The 18,844-nt window shown below is 40.1% G+C and overlaps 1 protein-coding gene across 8 annotated transcripts; it reads left to right on the top strand.

The window, feature by feature from the left end:
• The first annotated feature begins 3,406 nt into the window (after nt 1–3,406).
• TMEM168 (transmembrane protein 168) lies at nt 3,407–18,529 on the top strand. Of its 8 annotated transcripts, none has more exons than XM_042469015.1 (7): nt 3,480–3,545; nt 5,808–5,963; nt 6,561–6,624; nt 7,767–7,825; nt 10,436–10,578; nt 12,583–12,857; nt 16,729–18,528. In XM_042469015.1, exons 2-7 carry the CDS (start codon nt 5,910–5,912, stop codon nt 17,274–17,276), a joined length of 1,143 nt encoding a protein of 380 aa, XP_042324949.1. In that variant the 5' UTR covers nt 3,480–3,545; nt 5,808–5,909; the 3' UTR covers nt 17,277–18,528. The 8 variants fall into 8 exon arrangements, with proteins under 8 accessions (XP_042324946.1, XP_042324950.1, XP_042324944.1 ...); XM_042469014.1 differs by having other exon boundaries at nt 5,808–5,972; XM_042469016.1 differs by lacking the exons at nt 3,480–3,545; nt 5,808–5,963 and adding an exon at nt 3,409–3,426.
• Nucleotides 18,530–18,844: the final 315 nt, after the last annotated feature.

The raw sequence follows: 18,844 nt of genomic DNA, 5'->3' as shown, positions 1-18,844 counted from the left end.
AAAATCATTGCAATTAAAGTGGAATAATAGTTTGTGTAATTTATGTGATCCTGCTTGAATTTACAGGAAATATAATATCAATATTTGCTCTGAATCGAGCAGGATCACATAAATTATATTTGCTCCAGTTTTTCTATGTTGAACTGTTAAGGACTTCTACCATGTTTGCACAAAACATTGCAACAAAATTTTTTTTAATGGTTGTCACAGTGACATAATGAAAACTCAGAGCTTTTCATGCTTGGTTAGCACACCAGTACAATCACTTTATCATCTAGATTTCTACTTCCAGTACTGATACCTTTGACAGATGCGGTTTGCTAGTTTAACCGTTGTAGAACAAAAACTGATCCAGTTCTTTGTGCAACTTTGCAGAACTTGCCACTGTGTGCACTGGCACATTCCCCTCAATTTTTTTTCCAGAACTGGGGGAACATGATTAAAGGGGGGGGATCCTACACATCGCTGTGTGTTTTGTACAACCTTGTCGATTGCTGTGTGCCTTTAAGTCATTTCTGATTTACGCCAACCCCAAGTCAAAGCTATCTCAGGGTTTTCTTTGCAAGAGGTTTTTTTTTGGGGGGGGGGGGGGGTTGCCTTTACCGGTTTCTGTGGCTGGTGATTTGAAACCTGGTTTCCAGAGGCATAGGGCCCGAACAGACAGGCCAAAATAAAGCTGCTTCAGGTCACTTTGGAGGTGTGCTGTTTAAATGACACATGCATTTTAAGAGGCCAGAAGCTGTACTCCAGTCCTTAGAACTGGAGCACAGCTTTGGCGTGGCTTCCGGCCTCTTAGGACACATGCATCAATTAACAGCATACCTCCAATGTGACCCAAAGCAGCTCTATTTTGGCCTGTCTGTTCGGGCCCATAGTTCAGCACTCAAGCCACTACATCACACTGGCTTGCCTTGTTCAATTATTTGGATATAAGTCCCATTGTACGCAGTAGGATATGCATCCGATGAAGGTGTAAAACTAGTATTTATTGCTCTTACCTAGACAAATTAATGAATGGGATGTATCTATGCTACTCCACAATTTTGGGGTCCTTGGGTATGACACCTACAGTGAGAACTCATTTGGAGTAAGCAGTATGGACAAACTGCATACACTTTTGAATACACACACACACATCTATCCACTTGTAAATATAAATATGGGTATAAATATATACTCATACCCAAGAGCCAGTATATCCCCAATATATGTTTGTGTGTGCATGTGTTTGTGAAGAATAGTAGGAAGGGTTGGTATGTTGCAATACCAGTTTCCCAAATGCATCACATTGTAATGCTGGCCCTGAAACATACTTTGAAGTAAACATGGCTGGAAGTGTGCTGTGGTTTTTGTGTGTGTGCTGTTATGCACAGTACATGTGTTGTCCAGTTGTGCACTATCATTTGGTGATCTGATACATTTTCCAGATTGTTAGAGTCCCCATAACAATAACAACTTTATTTCTTAGCCATCTCTCATGGATTAAGGAGGGGAACAATACAAGACATCAATTAAAATAAACTTCAGTTTAAAAGGACAAATAAGATGTATACATATTAAAACAACCCACACTTAAAATGTACAATTTAAAATGTAAAGAGGCTAGAAGTTTACAAGGTCACCTCACTTAACATTAGCTATGCAAAGGCTGATGGCAATTACAATCCGACTATATCTAGAAGGCCACATTAAGACTGCATTTACACTGTAGAAATAATGCAGTTTGACACCGCTTTAAGCGCTGTAGCTCCATCCTGTGGAACGCTGGGACCTGTTGTTTTACAAGATCTCTAGCTTCCTTTGCCAAAGAGGGCTGGTGCCTCACCAAACTACAAATCCCAGGGGTCTGTAGGATGGAGCCACGGCAGTTAAAGTGTCAAACTCTATTGTTTCTACAGTATATACGCATCCTAAGTTGCAGGGCATTTTCCCTTCACTTGCTGTTAACTGCCCTTGAGTCAAGTCCAACTCATGGCAACCCTGTGGATGAGACATCTCCAAGACGCCAAGTCCTCCACTGCTCTGCTTCTGACTTGTAGGTCTCCCTGAGTCTATCCATCTGGTGTATGGTCTCTCTTTCTATTCCCTGCACCTTTCCTAGCATCATTGTCTTTTCCAACAAGTCAGGCCTTCTCATGGTGTGACCAAAGTATGACAGCCTCAACTTGATTATCTTTGCTTCCAGGGAGAGTTCAGGCATGATCTGTTCAAGGACTCATTTGTTTGTCTTTTTGGGTTCCTCGGCACTCTTCTCCAGCACCACATCTCAAATCATAGAATCATAGAGTTGGAGGAAGAGACCTCAAGGGCTGTCCAGTCCAACCCCATCCTGCCATGCAGGAACTCTCAATCAAAGCATCCCCAACAGATGGCCATCCAGCCTCTGTTTAAAGACCTTTAAGGAGGGAGACTACACCACTTTCTGAGGGAGTTTATTCCACAGTAGAACAGCCCTTACTGTCAGGAGGTTCCTCCTAATATTCAGGTGGAATCTCTTTTCCTGTAGCTTGCATCCATTGTTCCGGGTCCTGTTCTCTGGAGCAGCAGAAAACAAGCTTGCTCCCTCCTCAATATGACATCCCTTCAAATATTTAAACAGGGCTATCATATCACCTCTTAACCTTCTCTTCTCCAGACTAAACATCCCCAGCTCCCTAAGTCTCTCCTGATAAGGCATGGCTTCCAGACCCTTCACCATTTTGCTCGCCCTCCTTTGGACATGCTCCAGTTTCTCCACATCCTTTTTGAATTGTTATGCCCAGACCTTGGGCAAAGTCACACTCTCTCAGCCTCAAGGGAAGGCAAAGACCAAACCACCTCAGAACAACTCTTGCCAGGAAAACCCCATGAGTTCACCTCAGAGAGGCCCTGAACTGGAAACGACCAAGTCACACAATGGCAACAACAAAGTGGAGATTATTGCACCACTACACTTTATTATTATTGTTATTGTTATTTGTATACCGCCCTTCTCCCAAGGCTGGGACTCAGGGCGGCTTACAACATTAAAAAAAACCCACCATACAGTTAAAAACATACAAAAATAGTATTAAATACTAAAAAATAAAAATAAATGTATTAAATTAAATAGAATTAAAGCGCTGCTATATTATTCCACTTTTAACTGCTCTGGCTGCCTCCTCGTGTTGCATTCTGGGACTTGCAGTTTAAGGAGGGGGCATTTAGAACTCTCAGCCAGAGTGCTCTTAGGCCTCACTGGACTACAAACACCAGAATGCAACAGGAGGCAGCCAGAGCAGACAAAGTGGAATGGCAACACTATAAGAAGCTCCGCCCCTTTAATGAAGAAAGAACTAGGCCTTAGGCGGCAGAAGCTCCGCCCATTTAATAAAGAAAGAACTAGGCCTCCGGCGGAAGAAGCTCCGCCCCTTTTCGCTTCAGGAAGCAGCAGCAGGGACTGCGATGGTAGGAATACTAGCTTCGCGTTCTGTTTGGTGGGAGCCCTTTCGCCCTCCGTACTCCCTCTGAGGAGGACGGGCTAAAATGGCGGCGGGAGGGGAAGTTTTGAGCGGAAGTGGCCTTGGGTGAGTGAGTGCTGCTGGGGAGAGGGGCGCCTTGGGACGGGGGTTTTTAGGCTCGATGAACCGAAATGTCTCAGTCCTCCTTGGCCAGAAGAAGCTGAAGGGTGTGAGTCTGGGGAGAGAGAGAGAGAAGGGAAGGGGAGGGAGTTGGTTTGTGCAAGTCCATGCTTCTCAGCCCTGGACTGGAGGCTAAAATGGAGGACAGGTCCTGGAGAAAGGACTCAGGCTGCATCCACACTGGAGAAATAGTAACCCGGTTTGGGACCGCTTTAACTCTTTGCCTGGCTCTGAGGAAGCAGGTCCAGGTCTATGAAAGCTCATGCCACCAACTCCTCTCTTTTAGTCTCATGGACTCCAGTGTCTTTTGGCAGACTCACTTTCCACATTAACAGGGCTTGGTCTTTGAATCCTCCCCCAAAAGGAAGGAAGGAAGGAAGGAGGCACCCAGGCTTTCCTGCCTAGACTCCCCATTTTGCCTTCATCTCTTCATTTCTAAAGTCCTTTGCCTTTCCTCCATTAAGGAACTATAGTTGTTCAAGACAATACTTTCCCAAGCAGTATCCAGCTTGCCTGCAAAGCTTTGGAGTTTTTTGTTAATTAGTTAATTAATTAATAGTATTTATACCCTGCTCTTCAGCCAAAAGGCTATCAGAGTGGCTTACGTTGTTTTAAATTAGACATTTCCCTGCCCTCAGGCTTACAATCTAAAAATTAGATTTATATCTGCAATAATTTTTAAAAGGATACATGTAAAACATTAATTGCCATTTTAAAAAATGATACTAATATTAAAACTTAACCGTTGAAAACACAGCAGAGTTAAAACAATTAAAAACATTAAGGCATGAAAAACAGCACACTGATTACACACACACACTGCATAAGTAAAACCCACACACCAAAAGCCTGTCTAAATAATAAGGCCCACACTCTGAACATGTCTGATTTCGTATGATCTCATCTGTCTCAACGAGAATGTCTTCAACCGCTGGCAAAAAGAGAGCGGGAGCTGACATGGCTTCCTGTGGAAGGAGGTCTGTATTTGGGAAGCATCAAAATATCATAAGATAGTTCCATAGTTTGGGAGCAGCCACAGAGAAGGCGCTCTGTGGGACTAAGAGAAAGTCTCCACTGCAGATCTCAAGACTCAGTCTGGAGATGATGATGATGATGATGTCGTCCTCCTTAGACAGTGAGCACTCTATTTGGGACACACCAAAATACACTTGTCCCTCCATATTCGCTAGGGTTAGGGGCAGAAGACCCCCCCCCCCCATGAATATGGAAAAACCTCTCTAGGTATCTCTGGGTCCTCCAGTGCAACTCTGTGGTTGATGTCCGACAGACACTGACCATAGAACTGCCCTGGAGGGGCTACAAAGGCCTAGTAGAATATTCTCTCTAGGAATCTCTAGGTCTTTCAGTGCAACTTTTAGTTAAAGTTGACCATAGAGTTGCACTGGAGGACCTAGATATTCCTGGAGAGAACATATTAATCAAATCTGTGAATAATCAAATCCTCAAATATCAAAGCCACAAATATGGAGAGGTAACTGTCTTGTAAAACAGTGAGCGGTTTTCAGTTGCTCCAGGACACTTTTATCAGATTGGATGCTAATCAGAACAGGCAGCTGAGCAGGTTGGGGATGATGTTCAATCTCCAAAGCTTGACATTTGAAGTGTGATATTGTGCAACTTTAATTTGATGATCCTGTTAGGCCCTAAACAGGTTTCATGTTGTACCAGGTGCTGCTGGGACAAAAAAAATCAATTGTGAATAACTGTTTTGTGTTTTTTAAATACATACCCATACCCATATATGTATATACACACATACCGATTTTAGGAATTTCTTTCCCTATATGAACCACCTCAGCTACCTATGCTGTCTGTGTGGATAGAAGTCTCTTTCTCCATATCTTTGCACAAGTGTATCCTAGTTCAGTGTAAGTTAGTCACTGACACTGTGAGATGTTTCATGTGACCCCAGAAGAGATCAACTTTAACTTGTAAATGTTTATTTGGAGTTTTAAATGGATAAAAAAAAGGCTATGGATTAAACTTGTACCTAATTATCACAAGTCCAAATTTAAAAAATAAACTGAGACAAATAATTATCTTGCATGTTGTAAAAAAAAACCCCAGCTCTGCATATTTAAAGTTTTAGAGCCCATGTGGGAAGCTTTGGGAGTGGGCTTTGGATGTCCATGTCTCTGTGTGCTGGAGAATTTCAGGATGTGATGCCATGTCCCTTGCCATCTCCAGGTCCCTTGCTGAACTTCTCCAGTTGGCACTTCAGCCAGGGATCCAGCATCACTGCTGTTTTGTCTCCAAGTGAATTCGACACTCTTGTTTGTCTGTCCCAGCATGGGAAAGGACTGGAACATCCCTTTTTCTCTCCAAAGATATGATGAGGACGGAGTAAGTCAGGTGCCAGCTCAAAGCACTTTAACCCCCACTCCTTGCTTTCCCTGTGCAGGGCAAGAAATTAAAGCACTAGAAGTAGCAGCTGGGGATCCAGTGACATCAACAGAATGTCAATTGATTCCAATAGGAGTACCAGCTGGGGACCCAATGACATCAGGGGAGGGAGAATGCCTCTGACCTCACCCACACTTGGAGTGGGATCCTTGTGGGGAGGTTTCAGTTGCCCTGAATGTTCCACACATCTGATTTAAAACTTGCATTTATTTATTTATTTATTTATTGCAATATCCAAAGGGTGGTTGTGGCACCAGATATGCTTCCACTAGAACAACCAAGAGTTCATGGTCACCCATATAGTTAAACTCTTTGGAACAGTTTTTAATGGCTAGTCATGTTCCTTTCTTGTAGCTAAATAACAAATAATCATTTAGCACCATTGAGAGTAATGCATCATGCTCTGGAGAAATTGGGGGGGGGGATTAGAGGGATCCAAAAAGGAGGGAAAGAGCACTGTTATGATATTACATTTAGGCCAGCATCTGCAAATCTTACAAATTCTGCATCTTGATGTTGCTATCTTTATTTTTACAGGATTTCAGTAATCTGAGACGACTATTGAGGAACGTATATTCAAGAAAGCTGATTTTACATCAAAGTTTGTAGATGAAATTCAGACACTTATTTTCTGAAGTGGATACAAGCCCTACTAGCCAGCTTACATGTGTAGATCATTGCGTTACTGTGTTAGCCATTGTCTCTATGCAGCAATGACAAGACTGGAAGAAGCAAACCAAGAAGTGAACATGCACTCCTCTGTCCGATATCTGGGCTATTTAGCCAGAATTAATTTATTGGTTGCAATATGTATGGGCCTTTATGTGAGGTGGGAGAAGACTGCGGATGCATTAATACTTGTAATATTTATCCTGGGACTTTTTGTTCTTGGGATTGCCAGTATACTTTATTACTATTTTTCAATGGAAGCAGCAAGTTTAAGTCTCTCTAATCTTTGGTTTGGATTTTTAATTGGCCTTCTTTGTTTTCTTGATAATGATTCTTTTAAAAATGATGTGAAGGAAGAGGCAACCAAATATTTGCTACTTTCCTCAATAATTATAAGAATATTATACGCATTGGTGCAAAGAATATGTGGCTGCATTCATCATCGACCCACATTGCTGACAACGGTTGAATTTCTTGAGCTTGTTGGATTTGCAATCGCCAGCACTACTATGTTAGTAGAAAAATCCATGAGCATTATCTTACTGGTTGTGGCTTTGGCAATGCTGATTATTGACTTGCGGATGAAGTCTTTCCTAGCAATTCCCAATCTGGTGATCTTTGGAGTCCTTGCCTCTGTATTATTTTTTCCATCTTTAAACATACCAACCAATCCATTTGCCTTGGGATGCTTTTTTAGCTGTTTAGTAACAGATCCTTTTCTTGACATTTACTTCAGTGGACTTTCAGTAACAGAACGTTGGAAACCTTATTTATATCGTGGTAGAGTCTGCCGAAGGTTTTCAGTCATTTTTGTCGGGCTTATTGAACTTATTTCTTTCATTTTGTCAGCTCTTAAACTGGGTGATTTGGATCGTTGGTATTTTGTGATACCAGGTTTTTCTATTTTTGGCATTTTCTGGATGGTCTGCCACATAATTTTTCTTATAACTCTCTGGGGATTTCATACAAAGTTAAATGACTGCCACAGAATCTATTATACACACAGGGCAGAGAACAACAGCCTTGATAGAGTCATGGCATCTAAAGGAATGCGTCATTTTTGTTTAATTTCAGAGCGGCTTGTCTTTTTCAGCCTTATTTCAACAGCTGTTTTGGGTGCTGTATGTTGGCAGGTATGTTACAATGCTTTTACACCACATCCTGTTACTTGTCTTGACAGGAGAGATTATATAGTAGGACCTCAGTATCCATGAATTTGCTATCTGTGGATTTGATCATCCATGAATGGCAAGCCTGCGTTGTTCACATTGGTGGAGCCTACATGTGGTCACGTGATTAGGGCCAGCCCCTGTTGTCCCATGTGGTGGTGCATGCATGCGGCAGTGCCGCCATTAGAGACAATGGGACTTCATCAGATGTCCCATTGTCCCTAATGGTTGTGTGGCTGTATCACATGCCGCCATTGGGGACAATGCAGGCTTGAGCATCCATGGGTTTGGGTGTCCTGTGGATTTTGGTAACCCCCATGGATACCAAGGTCCCACTTACAGTATATCTGAATTTCTGGTGTATAACAAAAACATCTGAGATGCATAGCTGAGCTATTTTACATGATACCATGGAGGGATCTTTACAGTAGCTTACAAGAATCACTAATGCTGCAAGTTTACTGCACTGCAGTGAAGACACATTTTAACAATTTCCATTTATATAGTAGTTTGGATTTAACTACCAGTAGGCTGGTATTAGTGTGCATATATGTAAGAGGAAAATTGAGCTTGCATTGAACCCCTCACTTGAGTACAATGTACCGTATATCCTATCTGCCACTAATAGGGAGCTGGTGGGCTTTGTACAGAGTGTATAGTCTGTGGTATCCCTGTCAATAGATAGTGGATAGTCTACTGTTGGGTGGGATTTTATTCCTGTTGCAACATGTTGTGCAGCCCAGGAACAAATGGCAACTTCCTCACAGAGTTAATCTGTTCCTTGTCTGTTTTTAATTCAGTTCCAAAGAATTAAGTGAGAATTATTCTGAAGTGGACACTTGTCTGTATATTGCTGTTCCAGATTGTATTGATGAGCTGCTTATGTGTAACAAATTTGGAAACTGGCTTTTATATATTTTGAAACACCTGTCTTAAACAGACTTGTGTGCTTTTACAGTGTCAGAAGTACTAATTCAACATAAAAAAATAATGGCTGGCATCCTGTTGGTCAGTTATAAAGTCATAAGCCTGGCTTACAACCTTTCCAATTCAAATTTACCATTGTGGTACCATTGCCACAATCATAAATGTCCCTGAAACCCACCTTGTGCCAGTGAGTTGCAACAGGACCCTGCAAGGATTCTTGCTTCTGGTCAGAGTACCACTGGATGCTGGCATGAGGGGGCTAGATGTATTATCTTTTAACACCACACTCGCCAGTGCCACAGAACTCCATACCTTGGTGGAATTGGCTAGATTTTCGGGGTGAGATTGGCAGATGAAGCTTCTCCTGCAGGTTTAAGACATAATATTTATGTTGGCTCTGAGCTTGGCTCCATGTTTTCCTTTCTTGCATTTTCTAAAGAAAAGAGAGATTCTCTTTCAGTCTGCATGAGCAATGTAAAGCTTCATATTTAATTGGAAGCCTAATAATGGCCCAGTACAGGCGGCCAAAAGTGCTGTTGTGAGACTGATTTTAGGGCTCCGGAGAGCTGGGTGTCCATACGCACCCAGCCCTTCCAGTGGCGCCCCGCCCACGGGGTGCGTGATGACGCATGAGCGTCCCCCCATCCAAACGGAGGCAGCAACGTCAGTGCGCACGAGCGCCATTATGGCGCTTCTAAAAAGAATCTTCTCTAAGCGGCTTCTTTTTAGGGCACGCATTGGTGCCACTGTGGGGTTGGCATGGCACCAACGAGGGGCAAAAACGGGCACTATGGAGGCGTCCGTCTGTATCACCCCCTATGTCATGAGTAAAGCTGCCACTATCACATCAGTATGGAGATGACAGTCATATAAATAGTTCAACTTTGAATTATTTAAAAATGCTGCAGCAGTTAATTATCTTCCTTTCCATTTATTCTTTTAATGCAGACTTATTAAATTACTAATCTACAGTCCCTTTTCAAGTTTGCCTTAACATGCCCACTTGTGTAAAACATTTGAGCCACTGTGAATGCTTCCTTTTGGAATCAGAAAGACAGAATATAAATCTTCAAATAAATAAATTATGAATATATTTAACTAGTTTACGAAGTCTGGTGTAATGACTGTGCATGCAAATCTTTACATACTTCTACAGGGGTGTTATTTGTAAATCCACACTGAATATACAGACTTTTTCACAGGAGATTGAGTTTAGGACCAGATTAATTTTCCTTGTTGATGAAGGCAATCATATTTTAGATTAAGTTTATGGTGAATTCAGCTGTTTCTCTAAACCTGTGGGTTGTAATCAGGTTCTTGTTGTTATTATTTCTTATCCGCCTCTGTCCATCCATTGAGGCAGGAAACAACAACCAACAAATGTGCATTGGTTAAGAACACAACATCCGTTAAAACATACATCAGTTCAAAAGAACACACAAGACACATATGTCAATCTATGTTTAAAATGCATTGTTTGAAATTTACATTTGTAAGTTTTTTAAGTTTTATCTTGTTTTGTTTGCAAAGCAAGACCTGATCACTTCTGTTTAGGGTGGTGGAAGAAAAGCTCCAAGTTACATTTTTGAAATGTTTATATTTATGCAGTGCTTTAATGTAATTATAAATGTGCATCTTCTTTTGTAGGAATCCAATGGAATCTTCATGAGTGTTTTTCTTATTGTTTTGCCTCTTGAATCCATGGCTCATGGCCTATTTCATGAACTGGGAAACTGTTTGGGAGGAACATGTGTTGGCTATGCAGTTGTGATTCCTACAAATTTCTGCAGGTATTGTAATGCTTTACAAGTTAACAGTTAACACAGATGTCACACTAGATTTAGTGTACCTAAATCAGCTAAATATTACTTTATTGACTAGATTTGCATGAATTTCTAAAAATGATATAATTGTGGTATGCATAGAGATGTAATTATTTGTCATTTAAGTTAACTTGCAAGACCCTGGCATAGATCAGATTTAATATTTAGGCTGGAGAAAAGGTTGTTGAAATTTTGACTGCTTCTTATTCTGTACTGGAAGCTTCAAATAAATAAATTATGAATATATTTAACCAGTTTACAAAGTTTAGAGCTAGTGGAAACCAAATGCCAGCTTGGAAAAAGATGACACATTTTTAGTCTTACAGAAAATAAAACAGCTTCACAAAAACTCTTGCTTTTGATTTGCTGTCCCAAAAAAAGTATCAAGACATTCAGAGAGAATTTTAACATTAGTAATATTACATGTAAAAATATGTCTGTTCAAGGTAACTTATCTATCTCCCCACCCTCTACAATTTGTTAATGACAAGTACATTAAAACCTTTTGAGAACAGAGATATTTAAGACAAATTATCTACTAAATGAACATGCCTTGAGTCAAAAGGTGTAGTGTTCCATTTTCTTAAAGTGAATTAGTCTGTTCTAAAAGGACTCTGCATGCTATAATTCTCTGTTCGTTTTAGTGCAGCAGATTTTAGTAGTAACTGCAATAAAAGGACTGATTGTCATCAGTATTTCTATGCACTTCTTAAATTATACTAACACAGCATCCAATTAGACAAAAAAAAAATGCTAGGGCTATTAAAAGTCCTGCCAAAATCAAGTTATACTATAAAACACTATGTGCTGCTGCTGCTGTTCTGAAATGAAAAGGAATTTATATGCTGCTACCCACTTAAAATTACCAGTAAGTCAGATCAGGCTGTGTTTGTGAACACAGAGGGTGTTCAAGGACTTTCTCTAGATTTAAATATGATATTGCATTATTTTTGCATTTAGAAATTGACTTTAGCACCTGTCATTAGTATGCTATGGAAATTCATATTTTTGAATGGCAAAGTTGGGAAGTTAAGCAATACCAGACATGAGACCGAAGGGGGCTCAAGGATGGACAACAAAATATGGATAATCAGTTCCTGAACTCTGTTTAGAAGGCAGTGTCAGCTCACTAAAGCTGCATTCGCACTGCTGAAGGAATCCAGTTTGACCCCACTATCTGTCATGGCTCAATGCTATGGAAATCTGGGGATTGTAGTTTTGTGAGACATTTAGCCTTCTCTATCAGAGAGCTCAGGTGCTACAAGAAAGTACAATTCCCAGAATTGCATAGCATTGAGCCATGACAGTTAAAGTGCAATCAAACTGGATTATTTCTAAAGTGGTGATACAGCCTCAGTTAATAGAAGATGGGTGATTTTCTTCTAGACTGAGACAGTCATTGTTTCCATTGTTGAATATTACAAGTCCATAGTGAGGTTGAGAACCAATGTCTGGGCTGAATGCTCCTCTGTACAAAGATTTGTCCTCTATATAAAAGAGGGCATGGCGGGGAAATTATAGAAAGATTCATATTTACTACTATGCTTCGATACAATGTCTGTTGTATGTATAGCCCACAGATCTACTTAGAGGCTTTGGCTTGTAGTTCTGTTTTAAAATGTGTGTTACAGGACATACAATTTTAAAATTGTTAAGTCATTGCAGTGGTAAGGGAGCTCAGGTTAGGATACTTGGCAAGGTTGAAGGCAGTAGGAAAAGAAGAGGTCTCTATTACAGATGGATAGAGTCAGTCAAGGAAGCCATGGCCCTCTGTGTGGAAGAGTTGAAAACAAGTTGAATTAGAGGTTTCTCATTGAGTGGATTGCCATTACTTGAAGTTGACGACAGTAGTTAACAACAAAGTGAAAAACTGTCATGAAGAATCAAAACCATTATTTATGCATGTCATTAATTTATTAATTGATGATCATTTCTCTCCTCCCACCGCCACCCCCTTTCCACTTCACACAGTCCTGATGGCCAACCAACATTGCTTCCACCTGAACATGTGCAGGAGCTAAATTTGAGATCAACAGGCATGCTTAATGCCATTCAAAGGTTTTTTTCATATCATATGATTGAGACGTATGGCTGTGACTATTCCACAAGTGGACTTTCTTTCGATACTCTTCATTCTAAGCTGAAATCATTTCTTGAACTTCGAACATCTGATGGACCCAGACATGATACCTATGTGTTATATTACAGTGGCCACTCTCACAGCTCTGGGGAATGGGCACTGGCAGGTAATCGGTTTTAATTGTCTTTTCTTGAATGTGTGTATTCTTACAGGTTGTATCCTACCTAGATGTAATGGTACAGATTTTTTTGTACTGGCATTTGATACTGCTTATTCATGAATTCAAAGATGCATGTGCTTGAATCCTTATAACTATGTAAGCAACAACTGCCTCTATCACTTGGGCCTGTTACAGACTGCCAAAATAAAGCTGCTTCGGGTCTCTTTGGAGGTATGCTATTTAAATGATGCCATGGGTCCTAAGAGCCCAGAGGTCGCGCCAAAGCCACACTCTGTTCCTAAGCACTGGAGTGCAGCTTTGGTGCAGCTTCCATATTCTTAGGATGCATGCATCATTTAAACAGCATACCTCCAAAGAGACCCGAAGCAGCTTTATTTTGGCAGTCTGTAACAGGCCTTGGTGAAAGGAAGTGGGGAAAGCAAAAATGGTTTATTGGCCTCTTCTGCTCATATGATAACTAATTTGCTGCAGGCTCTCATATAAAGCTTAAGATGATAACTTTGACTAAATGATTTCCATTTTGAAAACTAACTGTACAAGCTTCTAATTCATTTGAAGTATACAAAGAGGAATCTTTCAAGTTTTAACATTATTAGGAGAACATTCCTACCAACCATATCACAGAATGAGATTTGTTCTTTGTTGTGCTGACATTGTGCATCGTTTGTGACTTTCATTCACAGGCTATTTCATTCTTTAGAAGTATATGAAAGCAAATAGGAGTACATTGATATAATTGAAGAATCTAGCATGCCATACAGAGTGAAAAATCGAAAATTCAAGGAGTTACTAAAAATAATGCAGGCTACATTGTCTGAAAAGATAACCCATAATTCAAAGTGATTTTATTTAAGTTATGAAATTGAAAGTGATGCCAAAGAAATAGGAGAAGGTTCCATAATGGAATCATACATTAAGCTTGAATTTAAGAACTTGCCCATATTTTTATGACAGAAAATACAATTCAGTTAAAAGAAGGAAAGGAATACAATACTAGTGACAGATTGATTTTGGATCAGTTTGCTTAGTTTTCAGTTTCATTGTGATTAGTGCATCTAGTTATTACATCTTATTAGACAAGATATTGTTTATCCTGCAGTAGATGGGACATTTAGTCACTGATGGGAGTGATTCCAACTGCCCTACCTGTGAGTATTAGTTTCCTTTGAAACTTTAGCTATATTCCCTGCACTATATTATATACTATTGTGAAGAATTTCTAAATCTTTAGGAAGGAAGGTGTGCAGAGGGAGAAAGGATGAGAGAGCACCAGTGTGCATATAGTTATTTAAATTCAAGCATATCTTTGATTTGTATTGTTTTGGGGGAGAAGCATAAAGTTGAGAATGACCATGGATGGAGGTCATGAAGTCCAACAACCTGCTCAGTGCAGTCTCTGAAAAGCAGAATGGAGCTATGGCATTCATGACAGATGGCTGTTCAGCTTCTCATTAAATGCCTCCATCGACAAAGACTCCTAAGGCAATTCTCTTATCAAATTGCTGTTACCACTGAGAGTAATAGAGAAGAAGTCTGATACACTTTTAAAATACACTTTTTAAGTCCCATTAAATGTAATGGTGTAATAAATGATGCTCCTTGTATAACATGTTAAAGTTTGCTTTTTTGAATCTATATATTTTTAAATATTTTCAAACCATGGATGGTTGAATCCATGGATACAGAAGGCCGGCTCTACTTTTTATTTGGACATTGTAGCCCAAATCCAGTTGTTAGTTCCCAGTAGGTTAGGCCCACTGAATAATTGAGAACTGGATAAAAACACTTGTTTAAGTTCCATTGTTTCAATGTTTCTCTTCTAGTGGGGACTAAGAATTCAATTCAGGCCTTTGCTTCCGTTAAGGCAGCATAAGATTGCATTAGTGGTTGTTGTTGTTGTTTTTTTAGCCAGTGTATAGATCTGCTGGCTGATGTTCACATTGTAATGCATTTAAAAAGCTAGTTTCCTTCCACATACGTTGCTGCCAAATCAGGTTGTTCCTGCCCTCTACTTGTGTCTTTCGAGCTTTTATAGCTAAGTGCAAGAATTTACAGCTTTGTCACATGGGTAAATGGACAAATATATCCTCTACATTTTAATCTAAGTCAGTCATAAAAAATGAACACCACTGGACAGAGCTCTGTGCTCTGTCTGAGACCTCCTTTCACAGTGATGCAGATCTATTAATGAGCACTCATTGGATGTGATTCCCTAAATAGCTGTGGAACCACTTAAGCGTATAGCATGCAATGCACATTTTGATTTATATGAATGTGTGTGTGTGTACACATATGCACATGCACAGAGAGAGGAAACTTTACCCCATACTTTTCAGAAACCATGTTTGCAGAAACCATTCTATCATCAGCACTAGTCTCTAGGTATTCAAGCCAACCATTGAATAATGCATTATAGAATTTTGCCCAATATCAGCATTTCGCTGACTTATCTGTCGCTTCTCCACATTCACCTTTTCTCTCTACAGGTATTTGAAGAGGGAAACACTTTGTCCATCTCTGGTTTTTCAACACATAACCTGTTTGTGTGTGTGGGTTCAATGGGTTTAAAGCTGAACCCCATTTCCCTTGTGGGAAAGGATGAATAAAATAAGAGATAGGTAAAATCATAGAATCTTATGAGTTGGAAGGGACCACAAGAGCCGTGTAGCCCAAGCCCCTATCATGCAGGAATACATAATAGCACTGTACATTTCTATACCGCTTCATAGTGAACTAAGCACTCTAAGCGGTTTACAGTGTGTTAGCCAATTGCCCCCAACAAGCTGGGTATTCATTTTACCAACCTATGAAAGGACAGAAAGCTGAGTCAACCTGGAACCCTGCGGGCCTGAACTCACAACGTTGTGACTGTAGTACCAGCATTTAACCACTGCGCCATCAGGGCTCCATACACAACTAATGCACTCTTGATAGTTCTGCCTTCTCTCCATCAATTGTTATTCTTATTTCTCTGAGCACTGGATGTATCCCTTCTTGTTCTGAACATGGTCAAAGAAGCTCCTTTTGTTGTTTCTAACATCTCTCTCAAACTTCAGCTCATTCTGTGACTTGGCCTTCCCTGCATCATTGTTACAGATTTGGGCTGTTCTATTGGGCTGCTCCTTCCATTTTCTAGATATATATCCCTTTTGAGTCTCAGTGCATTAAGGGTACTCTTTGCTTGCTAACATCTTTAGGAATGTCCTATTTTTTCCTCCCCATGGAAATATTTTGTGATTTTTGCCTTCAGTGTTTCATTTTTTTAACATCTACAAAGCTTCTTGTACTCTTTTTTTAAGACTTTCTGGCTATGAGATTCTATCCACCTCCTCCTTGAACTTCTGGAAACAGTTTTCCCGCAGTCTGTGCTACATGTAAACTATGGCCAGTATTCCTAGCTCTCCAAGTTCCACCTTCAACCCTTTGAGAGGGACCTACAAGGCAACCAAGACAAAAGTTCCTTGGATGTGTCATTCTTAGCAGAGTCAGGATAGCTGAGATATCCTATTATTATTCCAGCTTAGTTAAAAAAGGTTTTTTTGTTTCAGGAAAGCATCGTCCATGTCATCCCAGTTGCTGAAAGAGTATATAATAATATTTTTGTTCCTCTTTCTGTGCTGGACTTAATCTGCTCCCGCACTGCCATTCCCTTCTGCTTATGTTTCCTATCTTATTTAGATTGTAAACCTGAGGGCAGGGAACTGTCAAATCTACAATTTGTAAAGTGTTCTAGGGGGCTTTTTGCTCAAGGGAAGGGTATAAATACTCTAGATAGACGGACTGATTTAAATGATCTGACTAGTTTGTGTCGTATTCATTTTTTTTCTGTAACACCTATATTTCTGTTTTGCCACAGGTGGCGATACGCTACGTCTTGACACACTTCTTGAATGGTGGAGGGAGAAGAATGGTTCTTTCTGTTCACGACTTATCATAGTGTTGGACTGTGAGAACTCTCAGCCCTGGGTTAAAGAAGTAAGAAAAGTCAGCGACCAGTATATTGCAGTTCAAGGAGCAGAGCTGGCTAAAGTGGTAGACACAGAAGAAGCAGACCTTCCGCATCTTGGTGATTTTACTAGAGAATGGGTAGAATACAACTGTAATCCTGACAGTGACATCAGCTGGTTTGAAAAGGGACGCACGGTGAAAGCCATCTATGGAGTGTCAAAACGATGGAGTGACTATACTTTACACTTGCCAACTGAAAGTGATGTTGCCAAACACTGGATGATGTATTTCCCACGCATCACCTACCCACTAGTTCACCTGGCAAACTGGTTCTGTGGTCTTAATCTTTTCTGGATCTGCAAAGTGTGTTTTCGGTGTTTGAAAAGATTAAAAATGAATTGGTTTCTTCCCACAGTATTGGACACAGGACAAGGCTTCAAACTTGTCAGATCTTAAGAACCAAAGATGACCAGAACTGTGAGCTCTTAGATCTTGAAAACATGACGAACTTGTAACTTTTATTTGTAACAGATTACTGTTTCAAAAAAAACATTGCTACTTTTGTAGCTATATTCCATTTGCTCATTATCCTGAGCAACTATAATATTTGTGAAGGGTAAGAAACTTCCTTAAATAACAGGGGCAGTATAGTTACTGATTAAAAACTGTTACTGAGCTGGATCTGAATGATCTAAAAGCCATTAAATACACCCATGCACTTGAGAGAAAGGTGTGTGCACTTGTTTGCTTTGGAGTGGTCTGGTCAGAATAGCAAAAATCACCTTATTCTTCTTTTACTGTTAGACTGCCATTCTGTAGACAGATATAGCCACATCAGTCCTGATTCCGGTGTAAAAGAGAGGAGCTGGCTTATAGGCTCCTTTTGCCTTGGTGGATTTCAAGGCTTTTTCAAAGGGCAATAAACCAAAATTAACCAGAGAACTCTGTCTAGTAGGAGGCTGTAAGGCTCAGCAGTCGAGTTCACACTAAGTGAATGTAAGGTTAATAGCTTTCTTTGAAGCTTCTACATGTACCTATGTCAAACCCCTGATCCTGAACATACACATGTAGGAGTAAGCGTTACTGATACATTTATTTCCAGGTGTCATCAGGATTTCAGCCTTGTTTTTTCATTTTGGAAATTGGTTACTAGTTTCAACATATGTAATATCCTTAATTCAAAAGTAGGCAGCTCATGATTTGTAGAATTCAAACAAATGGACTTTGTATCCAATCAGTGCTGCCTTCTTCTTTGTTTATTTGGTGGCAGCCAGATTGTATTGAAGCAAATTATCTTTACTGCATAAGGGAATAAAAGGAATTTGATTGTAGGGAAAAACAATCTGATTTTACCTCCTTTGGCTTCAGACTCTGGCCTTAATCCTGCTAACTGTAAAGATGAATGTGGAAACATGCCTACAACATGAGCTAGAAAATGTGCTAATCTAAAACTGACATTAAAGCACTGCATCTTCCTTCTGAATATTTCCAGCTCTTAGATTTTTAGACTGATAGCTCCATAACTAAAAGCTACCTATATTCATGCACCTTTAGTTTTAGCATTCTGCTCTAACCTAAATTTATAATCACTGTTGCCCATCCCAAACAGGCCTGATACAGACAGGCCAAAATAAAGCTGCTTCAGGTCATTTTGGAGGTATGGTGTTTCAATGATGCATGAGTCCTAAGAGTCTGGAAGCTGCACCAAAGCTGTACTCCAGTCCTTAGGACTGGAGCATGGCTTTGGTGCGGCTTCTGGACTCTTAGGATGCATGCATTATTTAAACAGTATACCTCCAAAATGACCCGAAGCAGCTTTATTTTGGCAGTCTGTATAGGGCCATAGTTTCCTTTACTGGAGAGGTTTAATTGGTAAGCTATCTCTTTCAAACTGTACATAATAAGGCATGGTGAAAACATGCATACCAAGATAAAACTTTTGATAATTATTTTTAAACATAACAGATCACATCCAGATTCTTGTATTTACTTTTTTAAAATGAAAATTTATTTTATAACTGTGT

The sequence above is a fragment of the Sceloporus undulatus genome, chromosome 5, assembly GCF_019175285.1.
Source record: "Sceloporus undulatus isolate JIND9_A2432 ecotype Alabama chromosome 5, SceUnd_v1.1, whole genome shotgun sequence".
NCBI lineage: Eukaryota > Metazoa > Chordata > Lepidosauria > Squamata > Phrynosomatidae > Sceloporus > Sceloporus undulatus.
The sequence above is the reverse complement of the archived record's forward strand: the minus strand, read 5'-3'. Positions and strand labels throughout refer to the sequence as shown.